At 34.0% G+C, this 17956-nt stretch overlaps 1 protein-coding gene across 2 annotated transcripts in view; it reads right to left on the bottom strand.

Annotated features, from left to right (window-relative positions):
• Positions 1–6052: 6052 nt before the first annotated feature.
• The window catches only part of LOC125658964 (RNA-binding protein FXR1-like), a 30452-nt gene continuing 18548 nt past the window's right edge, over positions 6053–17956 (bottom strand). Inside the window, exons 11-18 of one of the 2 annotated variants that reach the window (XM_048890436.2) lie at positions 17488–17612; positions 14829–14915; positions 14523–14626; positions 14031–14137; positions 13420–13608; positions 11525–11584; positions 10371–10478; positions 6053–9369 (exon numbers count right to left, since the gene is read on the bottom strand). In XM_048890436.2, coding sequence (XP_048746393.1) covers positions 8930–9369; positions 10371–10478; positions 11525–11584; positions 13420–13608; positions 14031–14137; positions 14523–14626; positions 14829–14915; positions 17488–17612 — 1220 coding nt within the window. In that variant the 3' untranslated portion in view covers positions 6053–8929. The remainder of the gene's footprint in view (positions 9370–10370; positions 10479–11524; positions 11585–13419; positions 13609–14030; positions 14138–14522; positions 14627–14828; positions 14916–17487; positions 17613–17956) is intronic. The other variant, XM_048890437.2, reaches the window with a different exon arrangement.

The raw sequence follows: 17956 nt of genomic DNA, 5'->3' as shown, positions 1-17956 counted from the left end.
GAGTTGTAAGGGAAGTAACTACATATTACTATCCAAAACAGACACATTATTATTGCACTTCCCGTATATATATTTGTATATATTGTATGAATGAGATATGAATAACCTTTGTGTGGTATAACGGTAGAGATACAATTTATTTTCCCACCAGTGCACATTGTAAATATTTTACGGTATTATAAAGAAATTTAGTTTTAAATAGTTTACCGAAACGAGGAACAAACAACATCCCTCCCCATTATGATTAATATTTGTTGAATCGATTTGTTTTATTTAAAAAACTAAAGAAGCTCATTAATGCATGTATTACATGTATGGTTTTTTTTTTTTTTTTTTTTTTTTTTTTTTTTTTAAATATAAATGTTTTTGTATACAATTTCGAACTATAGATGTACACTGTACGAGCTCCTCTGTGGGTTCAAATTTGGTTGAATAGAGTATTCGGTTTTATTATGTATTTTCACTTACCTATATGTACCAATGTGTTGTTAGTAAAACTTTTTTTTCCCATTGTAGGAAATATAAAGAGAGAATAATACATGACAAAACCTGTATCGCGTCAGATACTGTATCGCACCCCAGACTCCATTGTCAGCCCGAGGTCCTTAGGCACAAGGGTTGCTATTGGTGGAGGGTTGATATTGGTGGAGGGTTGCTATTGGTGGAGGGTTGCTATTGGTGGAGGGTTGATATTGGTGGAGGGTTGCTATTGGTGGAGGGTTGATATTGGTGGAGGGTTGCTATTGGTGGAGGGTTGCTATTGGTGGAGGGTTGATATTGGTGGAGGGTTGCTATTGGTGGAGGGTTGATATTGGTGGAGGGTTGATATAGAGTGCGATACAGATTTGGCCATGTATTGTTGTTTTTAAATAGTATATATTTGAAAATAGTGAATTTTAAGGGTCCATTTACGGATAAAAGTTAAAAACAACGATTACTGTTTTTGAATGATATAAGATAATAATTAATAAATTTATACGTGTATATGAAATAAGATATAAAAATAATAATAATAATAACCATTTACAATAATTAAGGAAACTGTTTCAATTCTTTGTCGTTTTAATTGTCAAATATTTTATTATGAATCAAATATAAATGTAACATAAGTATGATTTTATTCATTAGTAATATATTTCTCAAATTCGACGACCTTTCCACTTTGCATAAAAAACTACACATCACAAAATACGGGAAATAAAATGTCTAGGGTATTTGTTGTGGGAGGAGTCAGCTTCACCGATCAAATTAGCACCACATGCTTCCACAGCAGGGTTTTCACGTTTATAGGGAGCGGAGTGGACCGAAAAGCCTTGCTGGAGACGATGCTTTCATTGCCGAGCGAGAGTTACTGAGCATTGCTGAAGGGCGCACATCTTCATTTATCTATAATATCCCTGCCTTCACAGGTCAGTGCATGTATTAGTACATGATTCTGAAATATATTCCAGTAAATGTTCTTTTCCTTCTTCATATTTATTACAGCAATCTAAAAGGTGGATTTCATCTTCACTTCGCCAAAATTACAGTTTTGACGTATTTTAAGTTTAAAGTGGGTACCCTGGTATTACGCGAATAGGAGTTATCGAACCTTGCTAAAGGATGTGTGATGGTCAAGCTTACTATTACACATTACTTATCAAAAGCTGTTTTAATAGAATTGATGAAAAAGTTGACCCGTTTAAGTACAATGTATCTGACCTGCGTGTTCTCATGTATACCTATATAAACATTGAATTCAAAATGTCCTTGTATGACGGAGATGATGGGTGGAAATTGAATTGTTTGAAATTTTTAAAAGTCCAAGTGGCTCAAATTTAAAAAAAAACCCAAAAAAAAACCGTTCGACCTGAACCAAATATAAACACGATCTGTACATTTTCAGGACTTGCCTATATCATAAATGCTGTACAAGGGGCATAACTCTAGAATTTAATCTCATTATATTGCTTTGAAGACATACAAAAATTACATGTATAAATAATTTTAAATACACAAAATGGCATTGTATGGCGGTGTACAAATACTATACATGTATTTAAGTATTCCTATGGAGAATAGCTCGTAACTTAAGTGCAACATATAAATATTTCCCTAAATTACAAAGTTCATATACATTATGGACGCTGAACAACTCAGTACCCAAATTGATTTGAAAACAGGTGGTTTTGCCAATATTTTTGATATATTCATGATGAAGTTCCTCATGATGAGGACAAATTAATAGAGAGTTGTATTCGTCCTCTACGTCATTTTTATGTGCTCTATTTTCTCTAAATATACTGTTATGGCGGCCTGATTAAATTTCAAGATTGTGAGAATATGATTTGATTTGACTAATTTGCTTTTTTGTATACCTATATTAGGTATAGGTTTAGAAAGATAATACTGGAAAGAAAAGTTATCAATAACATATCTGTGAAAGCATACTTTGAAGAACAATTAATTTACACAACTAAACTTTGAATATATCGGTCAACCTCTGGTTTATATTTAATTGCATTTTTTTTAAAAGTAGCATTCTTTTGTTCACACCAAATACCAGTATATCCTGGCCCTGTCTCATATAATTTTTCTTTTATACAATACGCTCAATTTTTGCTGCAAATTTTCATTCTACCACAGCTGTAATATAACTTATAACAATTTCTAATAATATAATTTTCACTATGTAAAACTTCAAATCATAATTTGAACATTCTAACATAGCGGGTGATTTTCATACGTAGTCTCCCCGTTTCAAAATACACCGAGGCAGAATTTATGTCTTTTCGCACACCTAAAACAGATTTTATTAACTTTAACTATATCTTTTCTACATATCTGGCACAATGACTAACTCATACTTCACAATCATAATTCAGAATACATGTGTGTATCAAAAAGTGTCAATGTTTCTGTGTTAAGGCACATATTTTTAACTTTTGATTTTAATGAAAACATAGCTTTCCTACCTTGGTATGCTGATTGTTTTTGCGTCCAGTTGTAGTTACAGTTAAAGAAAACTCCAAAGTATACAAATTTGTCAATAACTTCAATTGGCTGACCATTCAGGTTCCATTTTTCTGTATTTTTGATTTTACCTCCATTCCTGAAAATAACAATCTTTGTTTTATCAACATTAACAATAAGACCCGTGTCAGTTGTATATATTCATATAACTCATCTAACATTTTTTGAAGCTCGTGTATATTCTCAGCAAAAATGACCATATTATCTATCAATACATTCACGTTTAGTTCTTGCAAATGTAACGGTACAATACCGTGTTTTGAAAACTCTACTATTTTTCACATATAGAGAAAAAAAAATACGGGAGATAACACTTCTCCTTGTAAAAGTCCTACGTTACTTCTTGAATATGACGTCACATCTGCTGATTTAACTTATACATAACCCGAATAATACGCAGCAATTTACCTCTAATATACCATACGTACTGAGTCCCCCCCCCCCCCCCCCCCCCCCCCCCCCCCGATGATTTATACATGTAATTAATTGGATCAACAGTATCAAATGCTTTCTTGATAGCAATGAAACAACAATATAATATTGTTTGTTAGAAAGTGTCAAATTGACAATTGATAACAAATACAAACTTGGCCTGGATATTCTCTCGATGTATCTATATACCAAACAGCAAACAATTGAACGAACGGGAAATCTGCCCACAAGATCATGAATTTCGTTCTGTTCCGAGGTGAGTATCCAAATAGATCATTTCATGGCGGAGGCATAAAAAAAGCTCCTACAAAATGGTTCCAATAATTTAAATGTTTTCCATAACGATAAAAATTCAAATATTGATAGATTTTTCTCCTAACACCTCTAATAGGAACAGGGTTATGACTGTTATATAAACATTTTTTTTTTTTAAGATTTCACTGTCTTTACAACAGTGATATATCTGTTGCCTTTCACATCTTTACAAATTGTAATGCTAGCCATTTCCTCATGAATGCGTTGCGGTTATGAACAATGCGAGTATGAACCTTGATGAATGAATATAGATTAGTCCTTCTTTACAAACCACACCTTCCCAAGTCAATGTTTATGTGGAGTGGATCAGAAACCCTCGACTTGGGAAGATGTACAAACCAGTGATGTATACTAATTCACATTTCCTATCCCTCTTTACAAATTGTAATGATTGCTATTTCCTCATGAATTTTGATAAATAATTATATTCCTTCTATTTTAATGGCTGGGAATTCCGACACATATAAACCGAGTAGAATGTAAATATAAAAAATAAATTTCATTTTTGAAAATACACGAGGGTATGAACGGCAACGTCGACTTACTTTTCAGAAAGCGCTAACACTGATGTATATGCTGGCGTGAAGCGTCCCAGTTCGTACCCTCGGGTATTTCTAAAAATAAGACTTGTTTCTTGGGCTTAATTCAAGTTGTTATACGGTCTTAAGATTTACAAAATTCTCACTTATTTTTAGCCCCGTTACTATAACCACCATGGTATGAAAATATCATGACAATATCACAATTTTTTCTGAAAACAATGCATAAAAAACATTTTATAGATTCAGGACTCATTTACTGGAATAAAGATCACACAACTTAATCATTATTTTTGTCCATTTCAATTTCTCGTCATGCCGATACCATGGCTACATTTTTCTAAACGTTTGCAGTGACACGAGTTCTGTACTTCGCATCATTTTATGCTGTACCCACATTGAAGGATTAATCTTTTAAACCTATTTTCCGTTGCCAAGACAACCAATATACACAACCTTAAATGTATTTCTGATTAAATTTTTGAAAGAATATTTTATTTGTACGTACGTAGTAAAAGATGATAGACTTTAGTGTTGATCTAAAGAACTTGTTTCCATGGCAATACTTATAAGCGGCCCTTTTTTTCTAAACTTTTTGAACATATTTTTATATTCATCGTCTAAGCGACACTTGGAACCAGGATTATATAGGTTACCAAGAAAAGGAACAAAACAAGTGATAAACATAATCATAAAATTATTGAAATATAAAAACAAGATGCCCACAGGCCTGAGTATCATAGCCCATACAGGGAGTCTCATAATTGCATTAAAGTCCTCCGTGTACATCTCTATGATCTTTCAAAATATACACACAATTCCTATTCATTTACAGAAGGAAAAATGGAAGTTTGAAATATAAATAATTTTGATTTCTCCCCCCCCCCCAATATGAATGTCAGAATTGAAGAAGAGGACATAACGGACAACATAACCATGCATTAAATATATTTTCCATGACTGTGAAAATAGAGAAAAAAAGTTTTATACATCTTTATTATGTGGCCATAATATTCGCCCCGCCTTGGGGCCTGAACCAATTTCACAATTCAGGTAGGGAGCTTCATGGACATCATGATCATGCATTTAGTTATTCTCAAATATATATGGCAGTAGAGAAGATTTTCTAAGATTTGATAAATTTTCACTATATTGCCCCTGAACCCTTGACCAAAGAATTTCACAATTTAGCTTGATAGCTTCATGGACATCATATTAATCATACATGAAGTTTTTTTTCTCTCAAATATATATGGGAGTAGAGAAGATTTTCTAAGATCTCATACATTTTCACTGTATGGCCATATTGGCCCTGCCCTATGGCCTGAACCCCTGACCCAAGGGCTAAGAATTTAACAATTTTGGTAGAGCACCCTTGCTCATTATAACCATGACGATGTACCCAGTTTGTCTGCTAGATTCTCAGGAGTAGAGAAGGTTTTTAAAGATTGTATCAATTTTTACAGTTTTTACCCAAAGTTCATGGACCCAGTGGATTCGGATCATGAATTTCAAAATTTAAGCTCCCCTTTTCCTACAGATGTTACACACTAAATTTGGTCAAAATTGGCCAATCAGTTTAAGAGAAGCTGAAAATGTTCATATGTTAACGCCCGACGGATGAAAACAGATAGCAATAGGTCACCCGAGTGACATATCTAAAATGAAGATTTCACATAAATTTTCACCCTTTAATATATTGTTCTTCACTTGCATAAAGGCACTTAGGATTCAAAGACAATCAACAAATGAAGCAATCTTATCTTAGCAATGTTTTATTACAAAAAGAAAAAAAAAAATTCGCATTGGATGGAAGGTAACTACAAATGAATGGCCTAAAATGAAATAAATTAATAATGTCTTCAGTCTCGCAAATAATTTCATCTCACAAACTGAACAGATAAAAAAAAAAATCTATCACACGCTCCATCTAAAGCAGTGCAACAACCTCACTGTCGATAGGCAGTCAATTATAATAACGTAAACACTGTAATGAATGCGACAACTCCACTAATCAAAACTCTACGAGCTACTTGGCAGTAGTTGAAGTACAATCTCCACATAATAAACACAGGCAGTCACAATACATTCCATCGGATTTTTGGTTCACAAAAGTTTCCAAGAGACATGACACAATTATTCAAAATGTGTTGCAAGAGTTATTTGCCCCTTGCATCAAAATACATATCAAATTCTCATTGTAGAACACTCAGCCTTCTGTAAGTGTTATATCCAACATTCCAGTACATAAATTACTTAACCACCTCATCATAAATCACAACGCTGACATTCTATAGTACAAAGTCAATCTAGTTAAGTATTTCTTAATGTTCACCACACACAAAAATGCTCATTCTCAGCAGTTCAGAGGACAATTTTCATCATACTCATGATCAATGCCGAGAAAAAATACCCTCGTGTCACATTTTCGGACTTCATCATCATATGATACAAGTCCTAGACATCACACCTAGATGTGAAATTCAGATGTAAACTTTATACAAAAGTTATATATACTTAAACTTTATAGTGTGATGTTCATCTGTTATTTTTTCAAATTGTACAGAATTGGTTTGTAAATAATGATTTAAAACCAAATAATTCTGGTCAAAACAGGTGAAATAATGTATGACATTTTATACAGCCTCATAAATATGTACATGTGATAATTTAACAAGGTTTTGTCACATTTGTCAAAATTCAAACCATACAACTTTGATTTATATGAGCTGGAAACACCTTCCACTACGAATGATGTCATACTACAGTTTTATATTTACTCAAGTCTTCTATTACATAATAGCTCCAATAGGGACAAGTGTAGGTGTGTCAAAATACGACCAATGCCAAAGTATATATAACAAGATACAGTACACTGTTGACTATCATAGACTAAGTTTATACTTGTCCTAAATAGAGTCCCTGGCCTACAATTACTCTAAGTTTGGAACACCTTAATAAGTACAGCGCAGGTGCTCTAGATCAAGACCTGCAATATTGCATTCCTTCAAAATATACAACATGGTGTGATATTACATGTGGTACATCGTTAATCATATAAAGTCCATCCTTTTCTAATTTTTAATCATGACAAATGCACAAGCAAGATCTCACAACGAAGGCAATCAAGAGTACATTTTCTTGAGGAGTTATCATGAACAATATGGTATTGTGTCACCTGCAGTTTACAGACAGATAAACAGACATTTGTTGGACAAACTGATTCCAAAGTGTTAATTAAAAGATCTAACATATCAATTTTGTAGAAAAATATTTCTGTAACTTTAAGTACTATAGCAAAATTAAAATTGATTGTCCTCAACAAGTGAACATTTTATCTTTCTTATCACATATACAGTGTATAATCAGTTTTATATGAAATTCTATAGGACTGTCAAACAACAATAACAAAGTTGTTCTGCCACTTAACGCTTTTCGAGATTTAGACAGAAAAATCAATAAAAGTAAATCATGATATACTTTTTGTCAGATTCTTTCCAGGATTTTGTGGAAATGTAAAATTCGTTAACATTGACAATCAGACATGATCTCACAGATTTTGTGACCCAACATATCATAGTTTTCTCACTATGTTAATGTTCAACTGGTACTGAAAACATGGACAGTGCAAAAGAAAAACCCAAAGGTAAGAATCTTGATATGTAGTTTTCCAATCAAAAAAAAAAAAAAAAAAAAAAAAAAAAAGAATAATAAAAAAATACTGATAAAATGAAGATTCAGATAATAATAATAATAAACGACTGATACAGGAGGAAAAGTTTAAAAAGAAAATTGCTAAATGCAGCCGAGTTTCATACATGCTTTCTTCTCTGGTCTCTTTACTTTAGAAGATATGAAAATCTAAAATCATGAAAATGGAACCAAACTAAGCAGCAGACTAATGCCTCTCTCAAAACAACAAGCCTGTATTACATTGATGTGTGTATTGATATTACATGTACAGTTAACTTAATACAGTTAACTTAATACTTAGCAGTAAGAAGTCTCCCGACCCAACCCATCGAGTCAATAACAAGCTTAACTTGATCCATCGCGTCAAGAACATTCTTAACCCGACCCATCGAGTCAATCACATTCTTAACCCGGCTCATCGAGTCAATCACATTCTTAATCCGACCCATCGAGTCAATCACATTCTTAACCCGACCCATCGAGTCAATCACATTCTTAACCCGACCCATCGCATCAATCACATTCTTAATATCGGTTCTGATGAAAGTAATACTAATGTCGTAAACAGAAGTCAGTATAACATCCTATGTTGAATCAGCAAGTTATTATGCAAAAATCTTTGGGACAGAGCAAATCTGGAATTCCACAGGTCAAAGTTCAAGAGAGTTCACACAACATGACAGTGACAGACAGTCAATATTACAGACATCTCATCAGTCAATATAACAGGACAGAAGTCACCATGATGGGCATACACAAATTGCATAGCAAACACTATCTCCAAAGTGAAGATAGAAACCTCAAACACTAAACAATGTCTTAAATGGTTTCCTAGGTAACAAAGCACTCTCCTGTGGAAGGAGGATGAAAAGGTATATCAGATAACATGCTCAGCTGAGTGAGCTTTTCTTTTCTCAGCTAGATTTCTTTAGGCAGTCCTACTCTCCATTAACAATCTGTTCTTTGGGTTTACTGCTAGCCGTGGAGTTATTCTTGCTTTTTGTTGCTTTAGAATCGGATTCTGAACCACTTGTTCCATTCCTTGCTGAAGTGGAGTACTTCTGCACAGGTTTCCTCTGTTCTCGAGGCTGGCCTGATCCCGGTTTTCTTGATTCCCCACCAGATTTTGAATTACTCGTGTTGTTTGATTTATCTCCCTTGGACGGTCCCGATGGTTCAGTTTTCACTTTTAATAATTCAGTCTTCACAGAATTCACAAGGTTAGAGGACATGTCATTCTGAAATTGTGAGGGCCGGCCACCAGAGGGCCGGTAATTTGATACACTATTGTCTGTTTCCGTACCCGATGCAGCACTTCCGTTGCCGTAGGGACGATTTCTATTCCGTCGCTTCCTCCTGGGTCTCTGGTCTCTAGCATCTATCAAAGGAAATACACACTATGAGAAAACTTATCAGTAGCTTTTCTATTAGCATAGATTCCTTATTTTATGCGAGTACTTAATGTGATGAAATAACTTTTATATGTCAAATCACGTGAACATGAATTAGCGTTCTGTATATGAATCAAGAGTTCTTGCATGTAATTTAGCAACAACAACAAAAAAATCAAAATTGGGTAATTTTATTGTGCGAGTGATGCCTCTCACGAAATTACAAGATAACAAATTCCTCACATATATTTAGGAATCTACAATATTAAGGAGTGAAGAAAAATTAAAAACCACTCAAATGACAACACGTCTACAAAGTGTGTGTATAATGTGTAACATCAAACGTGTGTGTGATCTACAAAGTGTGTGTATAATGTGTAACATCAAACATGTGTGTGAGATCTACAAAGTGTGTGTATAATGTGTAACATCAAACATGTGTGTGAGATCTACAAAAGTGTGTGTATAATGTGTAACATCAAACATGTGTGTGAGATCTACAAAAGTGTGTGTATAATGTGTAACATCAAACATGTGTGTGAGATCTACAAAAGTGTGTGTATAATGTGTAACATCAAACATGTGTGTGTATGATCTACAAAGTGTGTGTACAATGTGTAACATCAAGCATATGTGTGTACTATGTGTAACATCAAGCGTGTGTGTGTGATATCTACAAAGTGTGTGTACAATGTGTAACATCAAACAGGTGTGTGTGACTAATGAAAGGTATAACTGATATTCTGATCTGTATGACAGATGTAAAATCTTGACACATCTTGATTCCACTTAAAGGTACAGTACAATACAGTTACAATAAACACACTTATAATAAATTCATGCTTAGGGTGAAGTGATTTTAATTCCCTGTTGTTTTAAAACATATGAACTTATTGGACATGATGAATTACATTTAAAACAAATCAAGATTGTTTGTCCCTAGCACTTTAGTATAAGTGAGTTTTACTGCATTTTTTTTTTATCTCACCATCTTGGTCTTGACTTGTAACACTGGCATTGTCTAATACTGTGTCATCATCGTCTGTCATCCTGCGACGAGTACGGAAGTCTCGTGACTCATCTGTATCATATGCCACTGAAATAATCATATATATATATATATATATACACATATATATATATCACAATTAAACCTCATTAGTATTGATATGATCTATAAAATTAGTTACTAAAGCTAGTTACACCTCTTTTCTTTTCAAGGCATTTCCACAAGCCAGGCACGAAATGTCAATGGATCAACATATCAATTTTTCCCCCCAAACTTTAAAGACAATGATTTGATGGAAGTTCTATACAGTCAAACTAAATGGGGGAAGATTGAAAGAGTCAAGTCATCCTCAGAAGCTGAAATTTCTGGTTTTCTAAGGTGCCCCGTGAACAAGTTTATCATGATTTCAGTTCAAACTTTCTTACACAAATTTTCTTTTTTTCTTTTTTTTTTGAGTTGGTTGGTTGGGTGGGTGGGTGGGGGTGGGGGTGGGGGGGGGGGGGGGGATAAGAAAACTCTTTGATTTCAGTTTTTGAATCCTGCAAATTGTACTTCTGCAAAGATGATAAACAATGCCTGATCAGCATTCAATGGAATATTGTAAGGCCTTAAACACTTTATCATTTGGTTCTCAAGCCCACCTGCATCTGTTTAAACAAAGAGCATTCGTTAAGCATTTTTACCCTTAAGCGAATAGAATTGTTTTTTCATGTGCTCTTCTGATGCCCCCCCCCCCGACTGCACTTTAGATACTTCCGTCTGTAAAATGTTTGTCTGAGTCTGAGTCATGTTTGTGTAAACAATTAAAATTTTACAAATGGCCTGCAAAGTTATGTACTTTGAAATATTTCTACACCACGAATATATAGAAGCAAGTTTGAAGCCCCAAATACATTTTCTTTATGTATACTTTAATACATGTATCTTGAACTCTCGGATATCTTGGAAAAGTTTTTTCTCAGCCACATTTGAGTCAAAAATAAGGACGTTTGACTGTCAGTGATGATTTGTATTAAGCAATGCAACGCTGTTTTAGTCATACTGGTAATAATCAGCCAACATGATTGTGGGAGCTAATGGCTCTTTATAGCAACAAAACAGGAAAAATAAGAAGAGGAGAACATGCCACATACTCTGTCTGCTTGTGGAATAACTGGGTCTATCTGATCTATATCGTTGTTGGTCATAGAAATCTGTCAAAAATAAAATGCATGCAATACTTCTGAACAAGCAAAGCAACTACATGTATGCTTGAATATCTATCTTTCATCATTCCATACCAACACATTAAATGCTTATAACAAATTAAAATGAAAAGAAAAATGTTGTTTAGTTTTAATGTAGGAATGTTAGGAATAAAATATCATGATGAATTAGTTCGACATCTCAAAAAAAAAACAAAAAATCAAAGGCCTGAAGGGCCACAATGGCGTCGTGCTAAGAAAGCAAAGATTATAATGAAACTATGTACTGTCCAGTTTATCAATGCTTCATCCCTTATTGTATGTACACAGAGTAGATATAGCTTTATATAAATCGCAATGGAGAGTCTTCTACCTGTGAATATTTTGATGCCATTGACTACAGTCACACCTTGTTATTGCAAATTCAACAGGACTGAAATTAAATTTGAGATATCCAAGGATTTGCGATAACAAGGATAACACACACACAAAAAAGAAGTGGTTTGGACTGGCAACTCTATTCCCGATAACGAAGATTAGCTGTACATGTATTAAAAACACACATACAGCTTTGATTTCAAGCAATACCAAGAATATTTATCCTTCATACAGGAATAATGCTTCTAATACATCTGTACAGTAGCTCTTTTCACAAAAAAATTCAATTACAGATATATTTTTTTACAATTCCATTCATTTCTTCAGAATATTTTTCGAAGGATTATTTACAATATCTAATGTTATTAAATAATGAAGATTTTTGTGATCAACCATTGCTCTCAATTATTCACACATCTTTGCTAGCCAAAGGAGTACTCTACAATCCTTGGCACAGATGTAATTCACAAAGAACTGAAAATTTGTGCATTAAGATATTTAGTGAAAAAGTCAACTGTGTGAGAACTCTCCTTTTAATAGTTGTAAAGGGCAGCATTGCATGTACTTGTTGATAACATAATAAAAACAAGAAATAAGTTTTAAACCAAAATTTTAATAAGAAATATGTGCAACAATGTAAACAACTATGGACCATTTGTAGTATATATCACTGCTAGCATCTCAAGAGATGAAAATCTAGTCAGATTTAAAAAAAAAAATTGTTAATTCAGTAACTTTTACCTCCACAAAAACCTTTACTTGAAAGCCTTATAATAATGAATGCTTCCGCGCTTGGTTTGTTTACAATAACATTAACACGTGCCAGTGTTTATATACCGAGTTGACCAATGATTTGCAAACCTACAGATGGGTTAATACCCTACTGAGAATGCTACAGTCAAATAAACATTACCTACCCTAAAATATAATGACCATAAATAATCCGCGATACACTATTTCTCAGTTTAAATTTCGCCAACAGCACGCAATGTTTACAAACAAAACCCACGCTATCTTTCGTCTAGACACGCTATCGTTTCAGACATCACGTGACTTTGCAAATGTAGTTCGCATTGAAATTGGAATTTTTATTTGATTTGTTTTTATTTTTTGTGAAAGTTTTTATATGTTAAAGTAAATCAATGTGATAATTTTCATTTGTTTCTCATTAACAACTTTAAAATGTCGTAAATCATTAAACAGTACAGATATTCATACGCCATTACAAAAAGCGCGGGATTTTTCCGCGGAAGCATCGATAGTCTGACACCTTCGGTCGCGTAAACTTTTCAGCTGATTCAGTCGTACATGCTGACTAGATGCCGTTCGAGCTTTAAAAAACAAAACCATACTACATAAAATAAACTCAACAACCTATTACTATAAATATAAACCATTGATAAAAACCAAGAAAGCCGAAAAGTGTTACCATTAATCAAGTTATACTTACAAAGTATGATTTTTACCTGAAGACCTATTGGATGAGTATCCTGAACCCCTGGGAAACCTGCCTCCCCTACCCCGCGGCCGATATCCCCCTCCCCCTCGGGGTCCTCTCCCAGTCAGAATACTATCTGTGTAGTAGCCAGACTGGCGGTTGTCTTCTGCATTCATCTCCTCTGACCAATCCGCAATAGGTGCTGGAGGCGATTCATCTTGGAAAAAAAGTCATAAATGTTGTAATTTTCATTAGGAAAAAAAGAGGCAGCTGTAGACCAGTAGCTCACCAGTTCAGAAAATTTCAAAGCTTTAGTTCCATACAAAAAACCCAACTGTATTTCATTGCACATCTTTCCTGCACATGGTTTTTGAAATATCAATTCTGTATACAACCAATATATGTGTTTTACCATACAGTAACCCAACTTTTCATGATGATATTAAAATAGTGGTTCACAGCGAGAAATATTCTTGATGATATTGCAAAAATTTCTTGCATGTAATAAAAAAATGGTTTACAGTACACATTTCAGAGGCAATTCTTTTCTCCCTTTGTGCTACAAGGTCTCATTACTTATTTATAGAGGCCCTTAAAACACAATTTTTCTTATAAGATCATCTTTCAGTTGTCTTTTACCTGTGTTGTATGTTCGTCTCTCATTGGCCCATCGTCGTCCTCCTCTGCCCCGCCCCCTTCCTGATCCCCGTCTTCCGCGGTCATCCGAGGATGGGTCGTTACTACCCCTACGATTAACAATGTTATATTCTATACATCTAACTTACACAGCTTGTTCTGCTGATGCCTAAAGTATAACTGTACTGAGGACTATGTGCTTTTGTAGCCATTTGTAGCCTTATACTTAATCATTCTTCATATTCCTGTAAAATTCTACAAACTCCATATCGCAATAATCAGAGATGAAACATGGAAATATGACATTTTCATATTTTGATATTGTGTTCTAGAAATGTATATATATTAAAGACAGGATCACAATGTAAACTATTTTGTATGATAACTACATGTAATTCTGCAATCCTGTATACATAAATAATATCATTATTATGATTCTTTGCAGGATTTCTAACTCTCTCTGTGAGATTACAACACAGAGGATAAAACCCTGACCTCCTTTCTCGTGGGGGTGGGTAGTACTGTCCAGTCGTGGGTCCTGCTAAACTCTTCAACTGTTGGTCAATCTCTAACTTCTCTAATCTCAACTTCTCTACTTCCTGTAAAGAAATGAATACACTACTGAAGTAATAGAGCATCCCTTCCTCAAGTTTCCACACATTAACATTTTTTAAAGTAACAACAATTCTGTTGATGCATTGTGAGTTTTTTCTGCGGGGTGATAATTTTCATTTATTTTAGCGGTTTGGTATCATGCTGCCAAATTTGTTAATACACTTGTAATCTTAAGAATAATCATACCTTTAGATGGTCTAGGTTATATTCCAGTAAGATTTTTGCATTTCCTGTACTTTCTTGAGTTCCAACAAATATAAAAGGCACTTGTCCCTGGAAAAAACCCGAGAAATTATCATTCTAAACAAACACCTAAACAGTACACATTCTGTTACTTCTGACTGGAATATAAAAGGCACTTGTCCTGGAAAAAGACCCAAAAAATAATCCTAAATATAATCCAAAACAGTTCAGTATTTTTCACCTTCTGACTGGAATTACTGTGTCATATCTAGTACATATGTGCTTTAGCAATATAAACATTAACCTAATGAAAGTTTAATAAACACATGTAAAAATATAATTCATATACACAGAATACCAATTTTAATAAATATCAATAAATTTTACAAACTTGGTACTCAAAATATCAGATAGGTGTGGGGCCATAGGCCAATTGCCAACTAAAATTGAGAAATGGCTTAATATGAAATATTCATATTTATCTGTCAATACGACCTATGATTTTCAATGTTCATCTGAAGCGAAAAGAGAGGCTGATAATACATCCATTGTGGATGGCCTGTTGAATTGTAAACAGTATTCAGATAAATAAATTTATCATTGAGAGAATTTTGACCAATATTACCTACGACCTGAGATAGATCACTACATTAGGATGCTTGTGAATGAATTTGAGAAATTGCGTTCTTGTGGTTTTTCCAAAATTTTAAAAGAGGTTTTTGTTCCCCACACTCAACCCCTAGAGGGATTGGGACAACAATATTCACAATATTTGTCCCTCTTACCTCATTGATGCTACTTGTCAAATTTGGCAAAAATTAGCTAATTAGTATCTCAGAAGTCGAAATGTTCAAATACTATTACACAATGGACACATCATAACAGACAAATACAGTTCACAATTCTCTCCTATAATATTCAGTTTTCCTCTGAAACTCTGATTATATATCTTTGAGCAGTCAAGTCATAATTTTCAAATCTGTATGCTGAGTAAATTTATGAAAAAGGACACTGCAAAGTGGGCACTGCCACCTCATTATGGACATACTCCCTCCTATATCAACAAGAACCCAGGACTCGTGTGTGATGTAATAATCCTTTGAATAATAGACATGAACTCAAACACACCGACAAGTAATATATCACCATCATTACTCCATGCCACGGCCATAATGCCCATATGGATGAAAACAAAACTAAAAGAAAACAGGAGGCCCATGGACCACATCACTCCTATGAGCATTTGCATTTTCTGATGTAAACTTGAGGAAATGGGATACCCCAAAATATATGTTACAGAATTTTGTAAAACTATTTCTTAATATTTCAACATTGCCAAAAACCTATATTAACCTAAAAAATCTCCCTTTATTTTTGCATCATTCACAAATCTTTACTTGAAAATTCAATAGAAAATAGAAAAATATCCTTCAAAAATGTCTTTTACTTGGTGCATTTCATGTGTTAATGACCAAATTAATAAATTTGACAAATCCTACATCTTCATTAAATCACACATCTTTAAACCCCTTCACTCTATTAAACAATTTCAATGCAAGTTCTGGATTTTCCAGAAAAGTGGCTCTTCCAAAATTTTAAACTACCCTGTGTTTACTATTTTCAAAACATCATCTCCATGGGTGTGAACCTTCATAAGACCATGCACAAAGTTTACGAAAGAATTGGCCCATTGATCACAAAGTTTTACAAACTGATGACATACAACAGTTACATTTTGACCAGAAAAGCTCACTGAGGCTTTCGGCTCAGGTGGTAAGCTAGAAATTCAAAACTCACAAACAAATAAATATAAAGAACGAAAGCAAGCCAGAACAATTACGTAGAAACTGGCAAGATGCCAATAAGTAAGACACATGTGACGCTTTCCAAACCACTCAAACCTCAAAATTTTATCAGTTTTTTCAAAAAAAGGAAATGTTTTCCATCTATTCATTAACTTTTTCATTTATAACTTTGGAAATATAAGGAAAAAAACCCCAAACGAACCCAATTTCAATGACCCGATCAGTTTGAGCTGCGTAGAATATTCATCTCATTTTAATGACAATAAAGACACGTATATCAAATTGAGCTTAATTTCTCACAAAACACTCAGGTTATAAAGTATGCCTTCACATTCAATCAGCTGCACAATTACACGATTCAAAACTGAATACAGTCAAACCTTGTTATCTCAAACTTGATGGGGGTGAGAAAAAAATGTCGAGATATCCATGGGTTTGAGATATTGAGGTTAAAATAGATAAATAAAATTTAGTTGGGAATTTCAACTCACTTAGATATATCCATGGTGTTTGAGATATCAATGTTCGAGATACTGAAGTTCAAATGTAATTAGTGTAGTTTCTTTTTGGAACACCACAAGTTTGATGAATCCCTCCTCCCTTTAAATGTCCTAATAAAAAATCTTAATCTATTTTATTTTCCAAGTACTATTTTATTTTTCCAGCCAGATACCTGAAAAGGGGCCCACTAGTGTGGACACTACCCGTGGTACTGCACGGAAATAAAAAGAAATAAAAAAGGAACAAGTACAATTGAATTCAGTTGCATATATTGCTCTAAAATGTACAGGACCGCTATTGTGCAGCTGTGATTGATTGTTGATACTGATTGACATGTATCTTACTCCGCCCCTTACCAGTGACGCCATTACCTCCTGACGTGGCGTTTCACTCTCATTATCTCCCTCAATCTTCACTCTCACAACGCCCGACTTATCCACAATGTCTTGGATGTTACGCCCATTTTTACCAATTACTTTTGCTAAAATGGGAGAAAAACTTCAGATAACATGGCTTGTATTGCAACCTTATTTTTGTTCAAGCCTAAAATGGAGATAGAGAAACAGACTGTTTTGAAAACACACTTATAATGAACATGCATATAATGAATTCATGCTTATTGCAAAGTGATATTTATTCCTCCATGAGAGGAAACTAATAAATATTGTATTGGGATATAATGAAGTTTGGTAAGATGCATTGTTTATTGCTGATCCTGGAGCTATAACTGTTACAATGTTTTACTTTACTGTGAAATCAATGAATGGGGGAAAATTTTCTGTGGTTTCAGAAAAACAAAGATCTTGTTTATGGAGTCCTAGTGAA

The sequence above is a fragment of the Ostrea edulis genome, chromosome 9 (assembly GCF_947568905.1).
Source record: "Ostrea edulis chromosome 9, xbOstEdul1.1, whole genome shotgun sequence".
In the NCBI taxonomy this organism is placed as follows: Eukaryota; Metazoa; Mollusca; class Bivalvia; order Ostreida; family Ostreidae; genus Ostrea; species Ostrea edulis.
This window is presented reverse-complemented; position numbering and strand designations above follow the sequence as displayed.